Source organism: Pseudophryne corroboree, chromosome 5, assembly GCF_028390025.1.
Source record: "Pseudophryne corroboree isolate aPseCor3 chromosome 5, aPseCor3.hap2, whole genome shotgun sequence".
NCBI lineage: Eukaryota > Metazoa > Chordata > Amphibia > Anura > Myobatrachidae > Pseudophryne > Pseudophryne corroboree.
The window spans coordinates 720,702,549-720,725,272 of NC_086448.1; the positions used below are offsets into that span (position 1 = coordinate 720,702,549).

Genomic DNA, 22,724 nt, shown 5'->3' on the forward strand with positions numbered 1-22,724 from the left:
ATTAATGATACCAGAAAAGATCACTAAAGATCACAGTATTTATCATGTAGGAAGAATATGTACTGGGAGTAAACGTGGAACAGAGGAGAGCACTGACTACTTTGCTTCTAACAACACAATCCTGAGTTTCACAATACTTTAACAATCAATAATCACTAAGAAGTTAATTACTAGAATCCTAAGTCCTTGAGTTGGATAATTCCACTTTATCCATTAGGCACTGCAAATCGGTTAAGACAGTGATGGACAACAGGTGACCCTTGCAGGGGTGATCTCACTCCTCCCTCCTTTTCCATATTGCCAGTCAGTCATTGGAAACTGGGCAGTTATGGAATACACGTTCTGCATTGCTATAGTCCAAAAGCCATTCCTGTGCCAATATGTAGCATGCAACTGATAGAACTGATCGTAGTGGATGGTGATATTCAACTCCCGGATTTCATACCTGTCCAGCCTGGCAAAGCTCTTGCCTTACTATTAGCTATGGGGGTGTGTGTGTAATAGATAAACCACTCGAGTGCGTGGACCCAATCTGATATACACATGCCTTGGTGTGCATTATGACGCACAAGGCAGAGTGCGTTCAACCACCCAAGGCATACGTATTTCAGAGTGCGACCGCACACCCAAGAGTGGTATATCTAGCTTATAAAATGGAATACTGTATGTTGTGACAAAATAGGCTGAAACAGATACAGAATAGGAGGAAAAATAGTTCAGAATAGGCTGTTAAAGTTGAATTATTTTTAATGAATAAACATGTAACTGGATAACCGTGTAAGCGAATGAAATAGTTGAACATTTTCTGTCAGAAATGTGTATTCCTGTCAGTGAAGCAGGAATGTGCCGCTGTCAGTGAGGCGGGGATGTGCTGCTGTCAGTGAGGCGGGGATGTGCTGCTGTCAGTGAGGCGGGGATGTGCTGCTGTCAGTGAGGCGGGGTTGTGCTGCTGTCAGTGAGGCGGGGATGTGCTGCTGTCAGTGAGGCAGGAATATGCCTCTGTCAGGAATGTGCTGCTGTCAGTGAGGCAGGGATGTTCTGCTGTCAGTGAGGCAATGAGATGTGCTGCTGTCAGAGAGGTGGGGATGTTCCGCTGTCAGGGGTGTGCTGCTGTCAGTGAGGTGAGGATGTGCTGCTATCAGGGATGTGCTGCTGTCAGTGAGGCAGGAATATGCCTCTGTCAGGGATGTGCTGCTGTCAGTGAGGCAGGAATATGCCTCTGTCAGGGATGTGCTGCTGTCAGTGAGGCAGGGATGTTCTGCTGTCAGTGAGGCAATGAGATGTGCTGCTGTCAGAGAGGTGGGAATGTTCCGCTGTCAGGGATGTGCTGCTGTTAGTGAGGCAGGGATGTGCTGCTGTCAGTGAGGCAATGAGATGTGCTGCTGTCTGTGAGGCGCTGATGTGCTGCTGACAATGAGGCAGGGATGTGCTGCTGACAATAAGGCAGGGATGTGCTGCTGCCAGTGAGGCAGTGATGTGCTGCTGACAGTGAGGCAGTGATGTGCTGCGGTCAGTGAGGCAGGGATGTGCTGCTGACTGTGAGGCAGTGATGTGCTGCTGTCAGTGAGGCGGGGATGTGCTGTGGTCGGTGAGACAGGGATGTACTGTGGTCGGTGAGGCAGGGATGTGCTGCTGTCAGTGAAGCGGTGATGTGCTGCTGCTGCTGCCAGTGAGGCAGTGATGTGCTGCTGACAGTGAGGCAGGCATATGCTGCGGTCAGTAAGACGGGGATGTGTTGTGGTCGGTGAGACAGGGATGCGCTGCTGTCAGTGAGGTGGGGATGTGCTGCGGTCAATGAGGCAGGGATGTGCTGCTGACAGTGAGCAGAGATGTGCTGTTGTCAGTGAAGTGGGGATGTGCTGCTGACAGTGAGGCAGGGATGTGCTGCTGACAGTGAGGCAGGGATGTGCTGCTATCAGTGAGGCAGGGATGTACTGCTGTCAGTGAGGCGGGGATGTGCTGCGGTCAGTGAGGCAGGGATTTGCTGCTGTCAGTGAGGCAGGGATGTGCTGCTGTCAGGGAGGCGGGGATGCGCTGCTGTCAGTGAAGGTGCAATGTGTAATGTCAGTAGCGTCTCTGTGATTGATGATATTGGTTACAGTTGGGTTTGTTTACAGATGGTCACGTGAGAGTTGTAAGCAGTTCAAGGGTGCACTTAGGCTGGAAAGTTGCTCCCATTGGAAAATAATGCATGATCATGTGATCTAATGTATCCAGTCATGTTAGAGAGTTTTCTGTTATTGTAACATGCCATTTTATAATATATTGCTCTATGTGTGTCCATGATATGGGCTTTTCATGGGAGGTGACAGTGCAGATGCACGGAAAAGATCAGCCTCACGTGGGTGTGGTTAGCGTGTAGACAGATTCTGTGCACTTCTGAGGCATGTGTGCAGGGGGTGGCAAGCCTTTTCCAGATGGGTCTTTGGTAATCAGTATGGGGTGGGTGTAGGTGACAGATACAGGGTTGACTGAGAAAACAGTGGGCGGTGTGATGTATACATAAGAAGATGGATGATACTCTCACTAGCATTGGATTTGGCAGCCACAGACGTCAGCAAATGCCGACACTGTGTCCAACTGACAACATACAATTCGCTTGTATACCCTTATAAATGAAAAAGTATGGTAAATACAACTTAAATATTACATAAATGTTAACATTTGTCAAATAACATATAAAGTAGATGTGACCCTGAAGTGGGTGAACTCCCTAGGAGTAGCTAGCTACAGTATAACACACACACAACATTAATGTTAAGGATCCATGTGAAATAAAAACAGAGATTTTGTGTATTTACAAATCATTATTTATTTGAAATCATGGTGAGATAAGCCCAGGTCGGGTCCTAACATGCTGCCACGTCCCTATTATAATGGGTGGGAACAGCTTGTAAAGATCACACGTGATATTCTGTTATGGACAGTAAGTTGGGAGACTCCTGTTAACCCCAATGGCTCAGACACAACGAGGCTGATGCAGCGTTGGCAGTACAACAGTGCATTTTGCACATATACAGAGCTGTACACATATGTACATATGTGCTGCCACTTCATTGGTGACTAGTTTCCAACATGCCGCCATTACTAGCGTGTATTTCTACCACTATAGCACATGCAAAAGATACGCCTTCTGATAGGGGTATATGCGTATAACTGCAGGTTTGTATGAGCCGCATTTACGTGTATGCACCCTCACTAAGCTATACCTATGTTAGTCCTCCCCTCCCTGTCCTGCCTCTCTAGTTATATGACGTTATAAGCATAAGGCGTCTGCAATCATGTGTATGCGTGCTCCCACTTTCAGGGCATGTGCAGTGCAAATCCCACAACACCTGCTATGGCAAACTAATCACTGTGCGTGTTGGCACCAATGTCATTGGTCAAGATGGACTTAAGTGTGTTGCACTGTTAAGCTGGGTACACACTGGAGCGACGGGGATTTGCACCAACATCACAACCAATCCCCGTCAGCCCGGATTCCCCATACACACCGGAATGACTTTAATGAAGGACGGAATGAACATGTGGCCTGTATTTGGCCTGTAGAGCACCATCTAGAATAGCTGACATGACATTATTAGGGATGTACTGTGTAGCGTTTTCACCTCAAGACTCAGCAATACCGTGTGGGTTTTAAGTAAAGCTGGGTACACACCTATACAATCCGGTTTGTGGTGAATGGGCCAGCGATTGTATACACCTGTATGTAAGTCCGTTGCAGGAGTGTTAACCGATAAACAGCTTAAAATGCTCCTACAACGCCAGGATCAGGACGCCGCATATGAGCTGTTTAATATTTGCTGGCCCAACCTCTCAGTCCCATAGAATCCCATACACACTGAGCTGTTTCTAGCACAGTATGTACGGGGCTTGCAGGGAGCTCACATTGGGTCAGGCTGGGGACACAGCACTTGGCTGATCGGGAGCGGGGCCGGGTGGTTGCAAAGGTCTGTTGCTGTAACTACGACCGTTCCTTTTTCACGTGTACATAAAACTACAGTTATGATTCATTATTCACTGGGATCTTTTGTTAAAGGATATACTGTAATAAAATGAACAATTGCTGCGGAGAGGTGTTTCTCTAGAAGCATTGGGCCAGGGTCCTTTCAAAATGTCGCTATGGGGCCCACAAAGTTCTGGCTACGCCCCTGGTCCTAAAGGATGAATTTGGTGTATCTTTAACTTTTATGCAGCCAGACTTTCTCGTACATGCAGCAATGATTACTATTCAACAACATAGTTTCATCTGTTTGTAAAATGGCACATAGCTACGAAAAAATAACATGTCCTGTAAAATATTAATTAGAAAAATGTTACACATTTGGCTCTCCTAAAAACCCTTCAATCGCATTCCAGGCATCACTTGTATAGTAGTCAGAAAAGAAAGCATGTTTCAGAAGTGCACTGGAGTGACTAATCCAGGGTCATATCTGCTGCAAGTTTATATACATTGTGTGTGATTCCAGAGAGCCGCTGCCAGGTTCCATCCTCAGTAGAGTCGCCCAGATCTCTGCAAAGCTTCAGGCTATCCATATCGCAGCACAAGCTGTCCACATGACCCTGCATGCGCCGGATTTCATCATTCTTCTCTGCAATCTAGGAAGAATGAAAACATTTGTTTTCTGGCTCACAGAACTATTGGCGTGCTCACAAGCTGTGTGATGTGGTTAAGGAAGTTTATAAATGAATACATGTAGACCGTTTCATGTGTGTGGAGAATGCACGCAGATGGGTTCCTTGGGATCCAAATTGCAGAAATAGCCGTTATAACCTCACAATGGGTACATTTATAACACATGACAGTTTGTAACTGTCATATTACAGGCTGTGTTTGAAAAATGACCGTTAAAAGCTGATTGGCTGGTACTAAGGGGGTCTATCTACTAAGCCTTGGAGAGAGATAAAGTACCAACTAACCAACTGTCCATTTTCAAACACAGCCTGTAACATGACAGTTAGGAGCTGATTGTCTGGTACTTTATCTCTGTCCATTTTATCTCTCTCCAAAGGCGAGATGCAATAGTGTCCGAGATTGCGGGATGCCGACTGATCTAGGACGTTCTTTTAAAGTGGCAGTCAATTACAAGTAGAGATGAGCGGGTTCGGATGTAACGCCAGAATTAACGCCAGTTCGGTTTTATCCGGATTTTTCTGATTGGCTATCCAAAACACGTGACATCCGTGAGCCAATAGTATGCCGTTTTGAGAACCGAGTAAATCCGAGTAAAACCAAACCCGCTCATCTCTAATTACAAGACAAGGTTTTGCCTTGTAATTGACTGCGGCTTTAAAAACCGTCCTAGATCAGTCTGCAAGGCTTAGTACATAGACCCCTTTTTTTATCTCCAAGAGTTGATAATTTTCCCCCACTAGAATCTTGGTTCAATGTGCATGTCAGTACTAAACCAAGGGGTAAATTTACTAAGGTGGGAGTTTTTTTAGAACTGGTGATGTTGCTCATAGCAACCAATCAGATTCTACTTAACATTTATCTAGCCGCTTCTAGAAGATAATAGATAGAATATGACTGGTTGCTATGGGCAACATCACCAGTTCTAAAAAAAAACCTCCCACCTTAGTAAAGTAACCCCAATATGTCTTTTTGCGTTGGGTATGGTATGCCGGCAGCCGGGATCCCAACGGTCAGCATACCGACTCCGGGATCCCGGACGCCAGAATGCCGGCAGAGGAACGAGCACAACAAAGACCCTTGCAGGCTTGCTACTTTCACCATGCTGCGGGCTTGGTGGCTCACTGCGCCCACCACAGGTTCTATTCCCACTCTATGGGTGTCATGGATACCCACTAGTGGGAATAGCCCCTGTTAGCTCGGATTCCGGCTGGCGGCATTGTCAGTGGTCGGGATTCCGGTATTGGTATCCGGACCGCCGGGATCCCGACTGCCGGCAATGTAACCGCATCACATCTATTTTCTATATTCTGCTATCTAATAGTCACTGTAAATGTTATTCTGTGTGGAGATGGGTTTGTTCATTGCTAATTAGGCAGACACAGGTGCTACTACCAGCTAGTGATAAAAGAAAAAAAAAAAGCTCACACAATATAATTTGCACCAGTGGAAATATCATGAACCGGTCTCTTGTGATCCACTCTTATTTTGGGATGCAGCTTAAAGTAACCCCTGGGGCTTTACAAAGGCATAATGCAATCTTTTTCAGTGGTGTGAGCTGCACAGTACAACTTCCTGGGCATGTATGCAAATCAGCCTTTATGTCATTCTCAATAATATCTCCTTTTGTGCCTGTTGGCCTTGTCTTTATAAGATTAGGAAGATTTGTTTATGTCGCCCTGGGGTAGGACACAAAGCTGCTTCTTGGATACAATGGAATCTAATTGTAAGCACTGTGTTGAGAAAATAATAAAAACTGGCTGACAATATAAATATATATCATAGAATGAAGCCAGACAGCAAAAGCTAAGTAATAGGAAAAGCTGCAAGAGTAACAAAATTAAAGTAACTTTTTTTCAATGTAAAAAAAAAATAAAGTTTTAAAATCTTTTCATTTTTTTTTTAGGTTTTTAGTGGAAGTTCCTGCTTGGAGCCACTTTCCTTTCCGCTGTGAGACCCCCAGAGACATTGAGCTGAAACCTTTTTTTATCTAGAAGACGTTTGTCTGCTTCTGTATTTAGCGCTGACTTTCTCTGATAAGGGGGGTATTTATCAAAGCTTGGAGATAAAATACTAACCAATCAGCTCCTGTCATATTTCAAACACGGGAAGATGAGAGTTTCAAGCTGATTGGCTAGTGATTTATCTCTCTCCACTTTACCTCTCTCCATGCTTTGATAAATACAGCTGAGTTCAATTAATTAGCCAATACAAAATGCTATTTTTACATCAATGATTCAATGCAGACCAGGTCAAATTAAGAAAACGAAAGAGGGCTAAGTTTGGGAATAGATAACTATCACCCAGGTGTAATGGATCAAGATGACACCTCTGGACCTTGGATGGAAACGGTCTACTACCAGGGAGAACTGCCCCATACAGTTAGCTTCAGTGTGTCTAGGGCTCCCAACATTTTAAAAAGAAAATCTACACCCATGTTATCAGAAGTTGTCTCAGACCAGAAAACCTTCCCTGTACTTCTACCTTCTCAGAGATACAGTATATAGCTATTACAACCTGTCCTGATGGTTGGGTCGGGGAAAAGGGGAATGGGCTGGGAATTCTGGGACAGAAGAACAGAGGCATAAGCATTTTGGGTCCGCATAATGACACTTCATCCGGCGACGCAGTAACATGGGAAAGTTCCATCAACAGCACTAACAATTAGAGATGTGCACCGGAAATTTTTCGGGTTTTGTGTTTTGGTTTTGGGTTCGGTTCCGTGGCCGTGTTTTGGGTTCGAACGCGTTTTGGCAAAACCTCACCGAATTTTTTTTGTCGTATTCGGGTGTGTTTTGGATTCGGGTGTTTTAAAAAAAAACAACTAAAAAACAGCTTAAATCATAGAATTTGGGGGTCATTTTGATCCCAAAGTATTATTAACCTCAATAACCATAATTTCCACTCATTTTCAGTCTATTCTGAACACCTCACACCTCACAATATTATTTTTAGTCCTAAAATTTGCACCGAGGTCGCTGGATGACTAAGCTCAGCGACCCAAGTGGCCGACACAAACACCTGGCCCAATTAGGAGTGGCACTGCAGTGTCACGCAGGATGGCCCTTCCAAAAAACACTCCGCAAACAGCACATGACGCAAAGAAAAAAAGAGGCGCAATGAGGTAGCTGTGTGACTAAGCTCAGCGACCCTAGTGGCCGACACAAACACCTGGCCCATCTAGGAGTGGCACTGCAGTGTCACGCAGGATGGCCCTTCCAAAAAACACTCCCCAAACAGCACATGACGCAAAGAAAAAAAGAGGCGCAATGAGGTAGCTGTGTGAGTAAGCTAAGCGACCCTAGTGGCCGACACAAACACCTGGCCCATCTAGGAGTGGCACTGCAGTGTCACGCAGGATGGCCCTTCCAAAAAACACTCCCCAAACAGCACATGACGGAAAGAAAAAAAGAGGCGCAATGAGGTAGCTGTGTGAGTAAGCTAAGCGACCCTAGTGGCCGACACAAACACCTGGCCCATCTAGGAGTGGCACTGCAGTGTCAGGCCGGATGGCCCTTCAAAAAAATACTCCCCAAACAGCACATGACGCAAAGAAGAAAAAAAAGAGGCGCAATGAGGTAGCTGTGTGACTAAGATAAGCGACCCTAGTGGCCGACACAAACACCTGGCCCATCTAGGAGTGGCACTGCAGTGTCACGCAGGATGGCCCTTCCAAAAAACACTCCCCAAACAGCACATGACGCAAAGAAAAAAAGAGGCGCAATGAGGTAGCTGTGTGAGTAAGCTAAGCGACCCTAGTGGCCGACACAAACACCTGGCCCATCTAGGAGTGGCACTGCAGTGTCAGGCCGGATGGCCCTTCCAAAAAATACTCCCCAAACAGCACATGACGCAAAGAAGAAAAAAATGAGGCGCAATGAGGTAGCTGTGTGACTAAGATAAGTGACCCTAGTGGCCGACACAAACACCTGGCCCATCTAGGAGTGGCACTGCAGTGTCACGCAGGATGGCCCTTCCAAAAAACACTCCCCAAACAGCACATGACGCAAAGAAAAATGAAAGAAAAAAGAGGTGCAAGATGGAATTGTCCTTGGGCCCTCCCACCCACCCTTATGTTGTATAAACAGGACATGCACACTTTAACCAACCCATCATTTCAGTGACAGGGTCTGCCACACGACTGTGACTGAAATTACGGGTTGGTTTGGACCCCCACCAAAAAAGAAGCAATTAATCTCTCCTTGCACAAACTGGCTCTACAGAGGCAAGATGTCCACCTCATCATCATCCTCCGATTCATCACCGTGTACATCCCCCTCCTCACAGATTATCAATTCGTCCCCACTGGAATCCACCATCACAGCTCCCTGTGTACTTTGTGGAGGCAATTGCTGCTGGTGAATGCCTCCATGGAGGAATTGATTATGATTCATTTTAATGAACATCATCTTCTCCACATTTTCTGGAAGTAACCTCGTACGCCGATTGCTGACAAGGTGAGCGGCGGCACTAAACACTCTTTCGGAGTACACACTTGTGGGAGGGCAACTTAGGTAGAATAAAGCCAGTTTGTGCAAGGGCCTCCAAATTGCCTCTTTTTCCTGCCAGTATACGTACGGACTGTCTGACGTGCCTACTTGGATGCGGTCACTCATATAATCCTCCACCATTCTTTCAATGGTGAGAGAATCATATGCAGTGACAGTAGACGACATGTCCGTAATCGTTGTCAGGTCCTTCAGTCCGGACCAGATGTCAGCATCAGCAGTCGCTCCAGACTGCCCTGCATCACCGCCAGCGGGTGGGCTCGGAATTCTGAGCCTTTTCCTCGCACCCCCAGTTGCGGGAGAATGTGAAGGAGGAGATGTTGACAGGTCGCGTTCCGCTTGACTTGACAATTTTCTCACCAGCAGTTCTTTGAACCCCTGCAGACTTGTGTCTGCCGGAAAGAGAGATACAACGTAGGTTTTAAATCTAGGATCGAGCACGGTGGCCAAAATGTAGTGCTCTGATTTCAACAGATTGACCACCCGTGAATCCTTGTTAAGCGAATTAAGGGCTCCATCCACAAGTCCCACATGCCTAGCGGAATCGCTCCGTGTTAGCTCCTCCTTCAATGTCTCCAGCTTCTTCTGCAAAAGCCTGATGAGGGGAATGACCTGACTCAGGCTGGCAGTGTCTGAACTGACTTCACGTGTGGCAAGTTCAAAAGGTTGCAGAACCTTGCACAACGTTGAAATCATTCTCCACTGCGCTTGAGACAGGTGCATTCCACCTCCTATATCGTGGTCAGTTGTATAGGCTTGAATGGCCTTTTGCTGCTCCTCCAACCTCTGAAGCATATAGAGGGTTGAATTCCACCTCGTTACCACTTCTTGCTTCAGATGATGGCAGGGCAGGATTAGGCATTTTTGGTGTTGCTCCAGTCTTCTGTACGTGGTGCCTGTACGCCGAAAGTGTCCCGCAATTCTTCGGGCCACCGACAGCATCTCTTGCATGCCCCTCTCGTTTTTTAAATAATTCTGCACCACCAAATTCAAGGTATGTGCAAAACATGGGACGTGCTGGAATTTGCCCATATTTAATGCACACACAATATTGCTGGCGTTGTCCGATGCCACAAATCCACAGGAGAGTCCAATTGGGGTAAGCCATTCTGCGATGATCTTCCTCAGTTGCCGTAAGAGGTTTTTAGCTGTGTGCGTATTCTGGAAAGCGGTGATACAAAGCGTAGCCTGCCTAGGAAAGAGTTGGCGTTTGCGAGATGCTGCTACTGGTGCCGCCGCTGCTGTTCTTGCGGCGGGAGTCAATACATCTACCCAGTGGGCTGTCACAGTCATATAGTCCTGAGTCTGCCCTGCTCCACTTGTCCACATGTCCGTGGTTAAGTGGACATTGGGTACAACTGCATTTTTTAGGACACTGGTGAGTCTTTTTCTGAGGTCTGTGTACATTTTCGGTATCGCCTGCCTAGAGAAATGGAACCTAGATGGTATTTGGTACCGGGGACACAGTACCTCAATCAAGTCTATAGTTGGCTCTGCAGTAATGATGGATACCGGAACCACGTTTCTCACCGCCCAGGATGCCAAGGCCTCAGTTATCCGCTTTGCAGCAGGATGACTGCTGTAATATTTCATCTTCCTCGCAAAGGACTGTTGGACAGTCAATTGCTTGGTGGAAGTAGTAAAAGTGGTCTTACGACTTCCCCTCTGGGATGACCATCGACTCCCAGCAGCAACAACAGCAGCACCAGCAGCGCCAGCAGCAGTAGGCGTTACACTCAAGGATGCATCGGAGGAATCCCAGGCAGGAGAGGACTCGTCAGAATTGCCAGTGACATGGCCTGCAGGACTATTGGCATTCCTGGGGAAGGAGGAAATTGACACTGAGGGAGTTGGTGGGGTGGTTTGCGTGAGCTTGGTTACAAGAGGAAGGGATTTACTGGTCAGTGGACTGCTTCCGCCCAAAGTTTTTGAACTTGTCACTGACTTATGATGAATGCGCTGCAGGTGACGTATAAGGGAGGATGTTCCGAGGTGGTTAACGTCCTTACCCCTACTTATTACAGCTTGACAAAGGCAACATACGGCTTGACACCTGTTGTCCGCATTTCTGTTTAAATACTTCCACACCGAAGAGCTGATTTTTTTGGTATTTTCACCAGGCATGTCAATGGCCATATTCCTCCCACGGACAACAGGTGTCTCCCCGGGTGCCTGACTTAAACAAACCACCTCACCATCAGAATCCTCCTTGTCAATTTCCTCCCCAGCGCCAGCAACACCCATATCCTCCTCATCCTGGTGTACTTCAACACTGACATCTTCAATCTGACTATCAGGAACTGGACTGCGGGTGCTCCTTCCAGCACTTGCAGGGGGCGTGCAAATGGCGGAAGGCGCATGCTCTTCACGTCCAGTGTTGGGAAGGTCAGGCATCGCAACCGACACAATTGGACTCTCCTTGTGGATTTGTGATTTCGAAGAACGCACAGTTCTTTGCTGTGCTTTTGCCAGCTTAAGTCTTTTCATTTTTCTAGCGAGAGGCTGAGTGCTTCCATCCTCATGTGAAGCTGAACCACTAGCCATGAACATAGGCCAGGGCCTCAGCCGTTCCTTGGCACTCCGTGTGGTAAATGGCATATTGGCAAGTTTACGCTTCTCCTCCGACGATTTTATTTTAGATTTTTGAGTCCTTTTTTTACTGATATTTTGTGTTTTGGATTTTACATGCTCTGTACTATGACATTGGGCATCGGCCTTGGCAGACGACGTTGATGGAATTTCATCGTCTCGGCCATGACTAGTGGCAGCAGCTTCAGCACGAGGTGGAAGTGGATCTTGATCTTTCCCTATTTTTGGAACCTCAACATTTTTGTTCTCCATATTTTAATAGGCACAACTAAAAGGCACCTCAGGTAAACAATGGAGATGGATGGATACTAGTATACTTATGGATGACGAGTGACTGACGACACAGAGGTAGCTACAGCCGTGGACTACCGTACTGCGTCTGCTAGTATAGAGATGATAATGATATAAAAAATATATATATATCACTACTGCAGATATATATAATATAATGACGGACCTGCTGGACACTGTCAGCAGACTCCTAAACTACTAGTATGAAGAAGATAGAAAAAAAAACCCCACCACAGGTAGGTATACAATTATGGACGAGCACTGACGACACAGAGGTAGCCACAGCCGTGGACTACCGTACTGTGTCTGCTAGTATAGAGATGATAATGATATAAAAAAATAAGAATTTACTTACCGATAATTCTATTTCTCGTAGTCCGTAGTGGATGCTGGGAACTCCGTCAGGACCATGGGGTTTAGCGGCTCCGCAGGAGACAGGGCACAATAATAAAAGCTTTAGGATCAGGTGGTGTGCACTGGCTCCTCCCCCTATGACCCTCCTCCAAGCCTCAGTTAGGATACTGTGCCCGGACGAGCGTGCATAATAAGGAAGGATATTGAATCCCGGGTAAGACTCATACCAGCCACACCAATCACACCGTACAACCTGTGATCTGAACCCAGTTAACAGTATGATAACAACGAAGGAGCCTCTGAAAAGATGGCTCACAACAAGAATAACCCGATTTTTGTAACAATAACTATGTACAAGTATTGCAGACAATCCGCACTTGGGATGGGCGCCCAGCATCCACTACGGACTACGAGAAATAGAATTATCGGTAAGTAAATTCTTATTTTCTCTAATGTCCTAAGTGGATGCTGGGGACTCCGTCAGGACCATGGGGATTATACCAAAGCTCCCAAACGGGCGGGAGAGTGCGGATGACTCTGCAGCACCGAATGAGAGAACTCCAGGTCCTCCTCAGTCAGGGTGTGCCCCTGACCAAGTAGCAGCTCGGCAAAGTTGTAAAGCCGAGACCCCTCGGGCAGCCGCCCAAGATGAGCCCACTTCCTTGTGGAATGGGCTTTTACTGATTTTGGCTGTGGCAAGCCTGCCACAGAATGTGCAAGCTGAATTGTACTACAAATCCAGCGAGCAATCGTCTGCTTAGAAGCAGGAACACCCATCTTGTTGGGTGCATACAGGCTAAACAGCGAGTCAGATTTTCTGACTCCAGTCGTCCTGGAAACATATATTTTCAGGGCCCTGACAACGTCAAGTAACTTGGAGTCCTCCAAGTCCCTAGTAGCCGCAGGTACCACAATAGGTTGGTTCATGTGAAAAACAGAAAACACCTTAAGGAGAAATTGAGGACGAGTCCTCAATTCTGCCCTGTCAGAATGAAAAATTAAGTAAGGGCTTTTATATGATAAAGCCGCCCATTCTGACACACGCCTGGTTGAAGCCAGGGCTAATAGAATCTTCACCTTCCATGTGAAATGTTTTAATTCCACAGTGGTGAGTGGATCAAACCAATGTGACTTTAGGAAACTCAAAACAACATTGAGATCCCAAGGTGCCACTGGGGCACAAAAGGAGGCTGTATATGCAGTACCCCTTTTACAAACGTCTGAACTTCAGGCACTGAAGCCAGTTCTTTCTGGAAGAAATTCGACAGGGTCGAAATTTGAACCTTAATGGACCCTAATTTTAGGCCCATAGACAGTCCTGTTTTCCGGAAATGTAGGAAACGACCCAGTTGGAATTCCTCTGTAGGGACCTTCTTGGCCTCACACCACGCAACATATTTTCGCCAAATGCGGTGAAAATGTTTTGCGGTTACATCCTTCCTGGCTTCGACCAGGGTAGGGATGACTTCATCTGGAATGCCCTTTCAGGATCCGGCGTTCAACTGCCATGCCGTCAAACGCAGCCGCGGTAAGTCTTGGAACAGACAAGGCCCCTGCTGGAGCAGGTCCTTTCTTAAAGGTAGAGGCCACGGTTCTTCCGTGAGCATCTCTTGAAGTTCCGGGTACCAAGTCCTTCTTGACCCATCCGGAACCACGAGTATCGTTCTTACTCATCTCCTTCTTATGATTCTCAGTACTTTTGGTATGAGATGCATAGGAGGGAACACATACCCTGACTGGTACACCCACAGTGTTACCAGAGCGTCCACCGCTATTGCCTGAGGGTCCCTTGACCTGGCGCAATATCTGTCTAGTTTTTTGTTCAGGCGGGACGCCATCATGTCCACCTTTGGTTTTTCCCAACGGTTTACAATCATGTGGAAGACTTCCCGCTGAAGTCCCCACTCTCCCGGGTGGAGGTTATGCCTGCTGAGGAAGTCTGCTTCCCAGTTTTCCACTCCCGGAATTAACACTGCTGAGAGTGTTATCACATGATTTTTCGCCCAGCGAAGAATCCTTGCAGTTTCTGCCATTTCCCTCCTGCTTCATGTGCCGCCCTGTCTGTTTACGTGGGCGACTGCCGTGATGTTGTCCCACTGGGTCAATACCGGCTGACCTTGAAGCAGAGGTCTTGCTAAGCTTAGAGCCTTGTGAATTGCCCTTAGCTCCAGTATATTTATGTGGAGAGAAGTCTCCAGACTTGATCACACTCCCTGGAAATTTTTTCCTTGTGTGACTGCTCCCCAGCCACTCAGGCTGGCATCCGTGGTCACCAGGACCCAGTCCTGAATGTCGAATCTGCGGCCCTTTCATAGATGAGCACTCTGCAGCCACCGCAGAAGAAAACACCCTTGTCCTTGGAGACAGGGTTATCCGCTGATGCATCTGAAGATGCGATCCGGACTATTTTCCCAGCAGATTCCACTGAAAGGTTCTTGCGTGAAATCTACCGAATGGGATCGCTTTGTAAGAAACCACCATTTTTCACAGGACCCTTGTGCAATGATGCACTGATACTTTTCCTGGTTTTAGGAGGTTTCTGACTAGCTCGGATAACTCCCTGGCCTTCTTCTCCGGGAGAAAACATCCTTTTCTGGACTGTGTCCAGAATCATTCCTAGGAACATTAGACGTGTCGTCGGAAAAAGCTGCGATTTTGGAATATTTAGAATCCACTCGTGCTGTCGTAGAACTACATGAGATAGTGCTACTCCGACCGCCAACTGTTCTCTGGACCTTGCCCTTATCAGGAAAGCGTCCATATTTCTTTTAGGAAGAATCATCATTTCGGCCATTACCATGGTAAAGACCCGGGGTGCCGTGGACAATCCAAACGGCAGCGTCTGAACTGATAGTGACAGTTCTGTACCACGAACCTGAGATACCCTTGGTGAGAAGGGCAAAATTTGGACATGTAGGTAAGCGTCCCTGATATCCAGTGACACCATATCGTCCTGGTTCGCTATCACTGCTCTGAGTGACTCCATCTTGATTTGAACCCTTGTATGTAATTGTTCAAATCTTTTAGATCTCACCGAGCCGTTTGGCTTCAGTACCACAATATAGTGTGGAATAATACCCCTTCCCTTGTTGTAGGAGGGGTACTTTGATTATCACCTGCTGGGAATACAGCCTGTGAATTTTTTCCCAATACTGCCTCCCTGTCGGAGGGAGACGTTGGTAAAGCAGACTTCAGGAACTTGTGAGGGGAAGACGTCTCGAATTTCCAATGTACACCTGGGATACTACGTGTAGGATCCAGGAGTCCACTTGCGAGTGAGCCCACTGCGTGCTGAAACTCTTGAGATGACCCCCCACCGCACCTGAGTCCGCTTGTATGGCCCCAGCGTCATGCTGCGGACTTGGCAGAAGCTGTGGAGGACTTCTGTTCCTGGGAATGGGCTGCCTGCTGCAGTCTTCTTCCCTTTCCTCTAACCCTGGGCAGATATGACTGGCCTTTTGCCCGCCTGCCTTTATGGGTACGAAAGGACTGAGACTGAAAAGACTGTGTCCTTTTCTGCTGAGATGTGACTTGGGGTAACAAAAGTGGATTTTCCAGCTGTTGCCATGGCCACCAGGTCCGATGGACCGCCCCTTTATACGGCAATACTTCCATGTGCCGTCTGGAATCTGCATCACCTGACCACTGTCGTGTCTATAAACATCGTCTGGCAGATATGGACATCACATCTACTCTTGATGCCAGAATGCAAATATCCCTCTGCGCATCTCGCATATATAGAAATGCATCCTTAAAATGCTCTATAGTCAATAAAATATTGTTCCTGTCAAGGGTATCAATATTTTCAGTCAGGAAATCCGACCAAGCCCCCCCAGCGCTGCACATCCAGGCTGAGGCGATTGCTGGTCGTAGTATAACACCAGTATGTGTGTATATACTTTTTAGGATATTTTTCAGCTTCCTATCAGCTGGCTCCTTGAGGGCGGCCGTATCTGGAGACGGTAACGCCACTTGTTTTTATAAGCGTGTGAGCGCCTTATCCACCCTAAGGTGTGTTTCCCAACTCGCCCTCACTTCTGGCGGGAAAAGGTATACCTCAAATAATTTTCTATCGGAGGAAACCCACGTATCATCACACACTTTAATTTATCTGATTCAGGAAAAACTACAAGTAGATTATTCCCACCCTACATAATACCCTTATTTGTGGTACTTGTAGTATCAGAAATATGTAACACCTCCTTCATTGCCCTTAACATGTAACGTGTGGCCCTAAAGGAAAATACGTTTGTTTCTTCACCGTCGACACTGAAGTCAGTGTCCGTGTCTGTGTCTGTGTCGACCAACTGAGGTAAATGGGCGTTTTTACAAGCCCCTGACGGTGTCTGAGACGCCTGGACAGGTACTAATTTGTTTGCCGGCCGTCTCATGTCGTCAACCGACCTTGCATCGTGTTGACATTATCACGTAATTCCTAAATAAGCCATCCATTCCGGTGTCGACTCCCTAGAGAGTGACATCACCAATACAGGCAATTTGCTCCGCCTCCTCACCAACATTGTCCTCCTACATGTCGACACACACGTACCGACACACAGCACACACACAGGGAATGCTCTGATAGAGGACAGGACCCCACTAGCCCTTTGGGGAGACAGAGGGAGAGTTTGCCAGCACACACCAAAAACGCTATAATTATACAGGGACAACCCCTTATACAAGTGTTTTCCCTTATAGCATTTTCACATATGTAATCATATCGCCAAATAAGTGCCCCCCCCCTCTCTGTTTTAACCCTGTTTCTGTAGTGCAGTGCAGGGGAGAGCCTGGGAGCCTTCCTCACAGCAGAGCTGAGCAGGAAAATGGCGCCGTGTGCTGAGGAGAATAGGCCCCGCCCCCTAAAACGGCGGGCTCTTCTCCCGGAGTTTGTGAGATCTGGCAGGGGTTAAATACATCCATATAGCCTCAAGGGCTATATGTGATGTATTTTAGCCATAAAAAAGGTATAATACATTGCTGCCCAGGGCGCCCCCCCCAGCGCCCTGCACCCTCAGTGACCGCTGGTATGAAGTGTGCTGACAACAATGGCGCACAGCTGCAGTGCTGTGCGCTACCTTATGAAGACAAAGTCTTCTGCCGCCTGTTTCTGGACCTCTGGACCTCTTCAACTTCGGCATCTGCAAGGGGGGTCGGCGGCACGGCTCCGGGACGAACCCCAGGGTGAGACCTGTGTTCCGACTCCCTCTGGAGCTAATGGTGTCCAGTAGCCTAAGAAGCAAATCCATCCTGCACGCAGGTGAGTTTACTTCTCTCCCCTAAGTCCCTCGTAGCAGTGAGCCTGTTGCCAGCAGGACTCACTGAAAATAAAAAACCTAACTTAAACTTTTATTCTAAGCAGCTCAGGAGAGCCACCTAGATTGCACCCTTCTCGGCCGGGCACAAAAATCTAACTGAGGCTTGGAGGAGGGTCATAGGGGGAGGAGCCAGTGCACACCACCTGATCCTAAAGCTTTTATTATTGTGCCCTGTCTCCTGCGGAGCCGCTAAACCCCATGGTCCTGACGGAGTCCCCAGCATCCACTTAGGACGTTAGAGAAATATATATATATCACTACTGCAGGTATATATAATATAATGACGGACCTGCTGGACACTGTCAGCAGACTCCTAAACTACTAGTATGAAGAAGATAGAAAAAAAAACCCCACCACAGGTAGGTATACAATTATGGACGAGCACTGACGACACAGAGGTAGCTACAGCCGTGGACTACCGTACTGCGTCTGCTAGTATAGAGATGATAATGATATAAAAAATATATATATATCACTACTGCAGGTATATATAATATAATGACGGACCTGCTGGTCACTGTCAGCAGACTCCTAAACTACTAGTATGAAGAAGATAGAAAAAAAAAAACCCACTACAGGTAGGTATACAATTATGGACGAGCACTGACGACACAGAGGTAGCCACAGCCGTGGACTACCGTACTGCGTCTGCTAGTATAGAGATGATAATGATATAAAAAAAATATATATATCACTACTGCAGGTATATATAATATAATGACGGACCTGCTGGACACTGTCAGCAGACTCCTAAACTACTAGTATGAAGAAGATAGAAAAAAAAACCCCACCACAGGTAGGTATACAATTATGGACGAGCACTGACGACACAGAGGTAGCCACAGCCGTGGACTACCGTACTGCGTCTGCTAATATAGAGATGATAAAGATGATAGAGATGAACAAAAAAAATATAACACTACTGCAGGTAAATATTTATATAATATAATGAATGACGGACCTGCTGGACACTGTCAGCAGAATGCGTTTATAGAATAAAAAAAAAAAACACCACAGGAGTGTTTAACTTTTTCAGGCAGACAATATACTGGTGGTCACTGGTCAGTCACACTGGCAGCAAAAGTGTGCACTGTACTCCTGCTATAACTGCACCCCAGTCTCCCCCACAATTCAGCTGTGTGAGCAGTGAGCACTCAGCACAGTCAGATATGCATAGATGATATTATCATGCAGCACACTGAGGCTGAGCACAGATATGGTATGTGACTGTGTATCGTTTTTTTTCAGGCAGAGAACGGATTATATTAAATAATAAATAAAACTGGTGGTGGTCAGTCACTAGTAACTAACTATCAGCAAAACTCTGCACTCTGAGTACTCCTAATGCTCCCCAAAATTACTAAGTAATCAACTCAAGTGTCTCTATCTATTCTAACGGAGAGGACGCCAGCCACGTCCTCTCCCTATCAATCTCAATGCACGTGTGAAAATGGCGGCGACGCGCGGCTCCTTATATAGAATCCGAGTCTCGCGATAGAATACGAGCCTCGCGAGAATCCGACAGCGGGATGATGACGTTCGGGCGCGCTCAGGTTGGCCGAGCAAGGCGGGAAGATCCGAGTCTGCCTCGGACCCGTGTAAAAAGGCTGAAGTTCGGGGGGGTTCGGATTCCGAGGAACCGAACCCGCTCATCTCTACTAACAATGCTGAAACTTTGATGTCATTGTGTTAAACAGCTAAAGCTGCAGATGTGATGTGGGTTCAGTCCAAACATGGTGGGTATTGTAGATTCCATTTAGGGTTCACACCAGCATTAACAATCATTAATAAAGTGACAGGGCCAATCATTTTACTTTATACAAAACATTTTCTTTGTGATTCAACCACTGTAAGGCGTTGCAGGTGGTTGGTAACATAGCTGTTCCATTAAAAACATATGAAAATACAGATAATAAAACCTGCAAAGTCCATAGTGATAAAGAGAACAGATATATATATATATACATATGTATATATATATATATATATATATTACACACACACACCACAAAAATGCAGCACTCTGCGGACTCAATAAAGGCTCAGCACAATGCCATTACTGCAATGTTTCGAGCTTTAACGTAAACTGTATTTAGATTAGCTGCAACATATGAAATATGTTTGGGAGACTTTGGTTAGTATTGTCAGTGCGTGCATTATTGTTACAGGAGACAGGGCCACAATGCAGCCATGTACATCCCCACTAGCCCCTTATAAGGACATTAGTGCTTAATCTCTATGCCCTGTCCATCTGTTCCTAGGATGAGCTCTGGTGGAAACGTAACACTAGTGGCCAGACCTGAATGTATCTGATGCAAGTAGCAACCATCCCTATAATTACTGCAGGTCATTGTTACATCACAATACTGTATACCACAGTAATATATACAGCATTGTATGTATTTACTGCTTCTGCTAATACAATGATCAGTTCTCCGACCAGAGGATTGCAGGGGAATTTGCCTGTGAATCACTCTTTGTACTAGCTATGACTAGATTTGCTTTGTTTTAATTAATAAACTTTTATTTTAGAGATCATATTAATTAGTACTTTATCTCTCTCCAAGAGATCATACAAGGCCTGAATGCTACATGAAATTATTAGAAAGACTTTTCACCAGAGTGTCTAGCACTATTATTATTATTATTATTGTATTGAGCTGTGCTACAGTGTGTTGTGCAGTATGCATACACAGAACCTCATTCACCCAGAGAGAGCATTTTATCCAGCACACATACCTCCCTGAAAATCAGGATAAGGAGTGTGCACTGCCAGCTCTCAGCAACGTGCATACAAATAGGGGAGTGTGCAAGGTACAGTATGCTGGGGATTTGTCATGCCTGGCATGGCACCTGTTGGATGTCTCTCAGCTTTCAGGGGGTCAGGAAAAATGTGCCCACTGTTGGGATTATTACGTCAATATCAGGACAGTTGGGACATATGCAGAGCACTGTGATATTACCTAAGCCTGGATAACAGTAGTACGGGGACAGGGCCGGTTCTGGGGCTCTGTGCACCCCGGGCGGCAATAGGGGGCGTGGCTTCGTACAGGGGGCGTGGTCATTTACGCCCCCTGTACAGACTGAAATGATGTGCGGTGCGCGATGACGTCATCGCGCGCCGCACAGCAAAGGTCCTCTCCACGAAGGGAAACTAGACTAGTTCCCTTCGTGGAGAGGACCTTTGCTGTGCGGTGTGCGATGACGTCATCGCGCACCGCACAGTAAAGGACCTCTTCACGAAGGGAAACTAGACGCGTATGCGTCTAGTTTCCCTTCACAGCGGCCAGCGGCAGCGGGGGGGCACACAGCAGCAGCGGATCTTGCCCTGGTGCGGCGCCCTCCGGATGGCGCCCCGGGCGAAAGTCACGGCTTGCCCGTGGCAAGATCCGCTACTGTACAGGGACATGAAGAGGAAGCTGGCCTGGGGGCAATCACTCCAGCCTGACGGCCCAAGATGGCTCCCAAGCGGTCAGATTGCTCCCATGTCTGCCTTCTGTACAGGCCACCTCCTAATGCTGTGTGTGCTGGAGGAAGCCTGAATGGAGGAGAGCACAGCACAGTGAGAAACTACAGCTCATCCCCATTTCCTAACATTTGGGGCACTCTCCATTCATGGAATAATGCATGAAAAATAATTTTGACAGTAGCCAATAATGGCTTGGTTCATTCTGACTTATCCCAAGGATGTCTAAGGGGAGTGAAACCCATATAGTTATAATAATCCCTTTCATGCCACTCACAGATGTATTCATATAGGAATAGTCCAACTAGACGTCAGCATATGTGGCCAGCAATACAACAGTTTCTACAGGCCTGTGTGATCACAGATGACCTGCTGGAAAATATGTCCCTATAAAATGAGCTACCCAGCTGGTGGCCACATAGTGTATAAGGCCTGGTAGCTTCAAAGCATAAAAGTACAATAGTCTATTACTAACTACTGATTCCACACATTATATTATACGAGGAGGGTTCAATAAGTAATGTAACAAGACCTATCACATGTGTAATGTTCTCTATTTCATGATTATTTCCCGCCAGAGCAGCAGAGCAGGTAGACCACTGCTTTCCCTCACGGCCATTGGACTGCGCCTCACATCAATCATACTGACCCAACATCAGAAATAAGATGGCGGGGCCAGGGGCGTTTTAAGAGAGGAGGAGGCCCGTGTGCAGCCTTCTGCTTCAGGGGCCCCCTCCTTTCTGAATGATGCACAGGTGTTTTGATACTTACCTCTCCTGGGTCCCCCGGCGGTGCCATCCTTCTCCGCAGCAGCAATAGAGTCTGAGAACAGACTATTGCGCATGCGCAAACCTCCGGAAACACGGCGCGGTGGCCATTTTCCCGAAGATTTTGCTAATGCGCATGTGCGAAACTCCGGAAAAATGGCCACCGTGCCATCTTTCCGGAGTTTTCAGCAGGCGCAATAGCGTTTGTTCCACCTAGTGTTCAAACTCTATTACGCTGCTGAGAAGGGATGGCTCCAATGGGGAACTCCAGTGAGGTAAGTATTAAACAAATGGGTGCAGTGTGTGCGGGGTGGGCCCCCCTGGAAACTGGGGGCCCGTGTGCCTCACACACACTGCACCCGTTATAGATACGTCAATGGGCGGGGCTGGCGGAAACATGGTCACACACTGAGGAGTGTAATGTGATCAGATATCTGTGGCTAAAGGGCACACTCAGCTGACATTCATTGCCAACTTGTCGAGGTGTACGATACATGTGTGTGTGTGTGTATATATATATATATATACACACACACACACACACACACACACACTATATACATATGTATATATATATATATATATATATAAAATACACGGACACACACAGCCCTTGTGGATTTCTTAGGCAACTGTAAGTATTACTTAATATTAGTGATGTGCACCGGACATTTTTCGGGTTTTGTGTTTTGGTTTTGGATTCGGTTCCGCGGCCGTGTTTTGGATTCGGACGCGTTTTGGCAAGACCTCCCTGAAAATTTTTTGTCGGATTCGGGTGTGTTTTGGATTCGGGTGTTTTTT

General features: G+C 46.8%; 1 protein-coding gene across 2 annotated transcripts in view; it reads right to left on the reverse strand.

Annotated features, from left to right (window-relative positions):
- Positions 1 to 2,787: 2,787 nt before the first annotated feature.
- LOC134928346 (CAP-Gly domain-containing linker protein 1-like) overlaps positions 2,788 to 22,724 on the reverse strand; it is a 147,616-nt gene continuing 127,679 nt past the window's right edge. For both annotated transcript variants that reach the window (XM_063923985.1, XM_063923986.1), the window contains one exon: positions 2,788 to 4,599. In XM_063923985.1, coding sequence (XP_063780055.1) covers positions 4,417 to 4,599 — 183 coding nt within the window. In that variant the 3' untranslated portion in view covers positions 2,788 to 4,416. The remainder of the gene's footprint in view (positions 4,600 to 22,724) is intronic.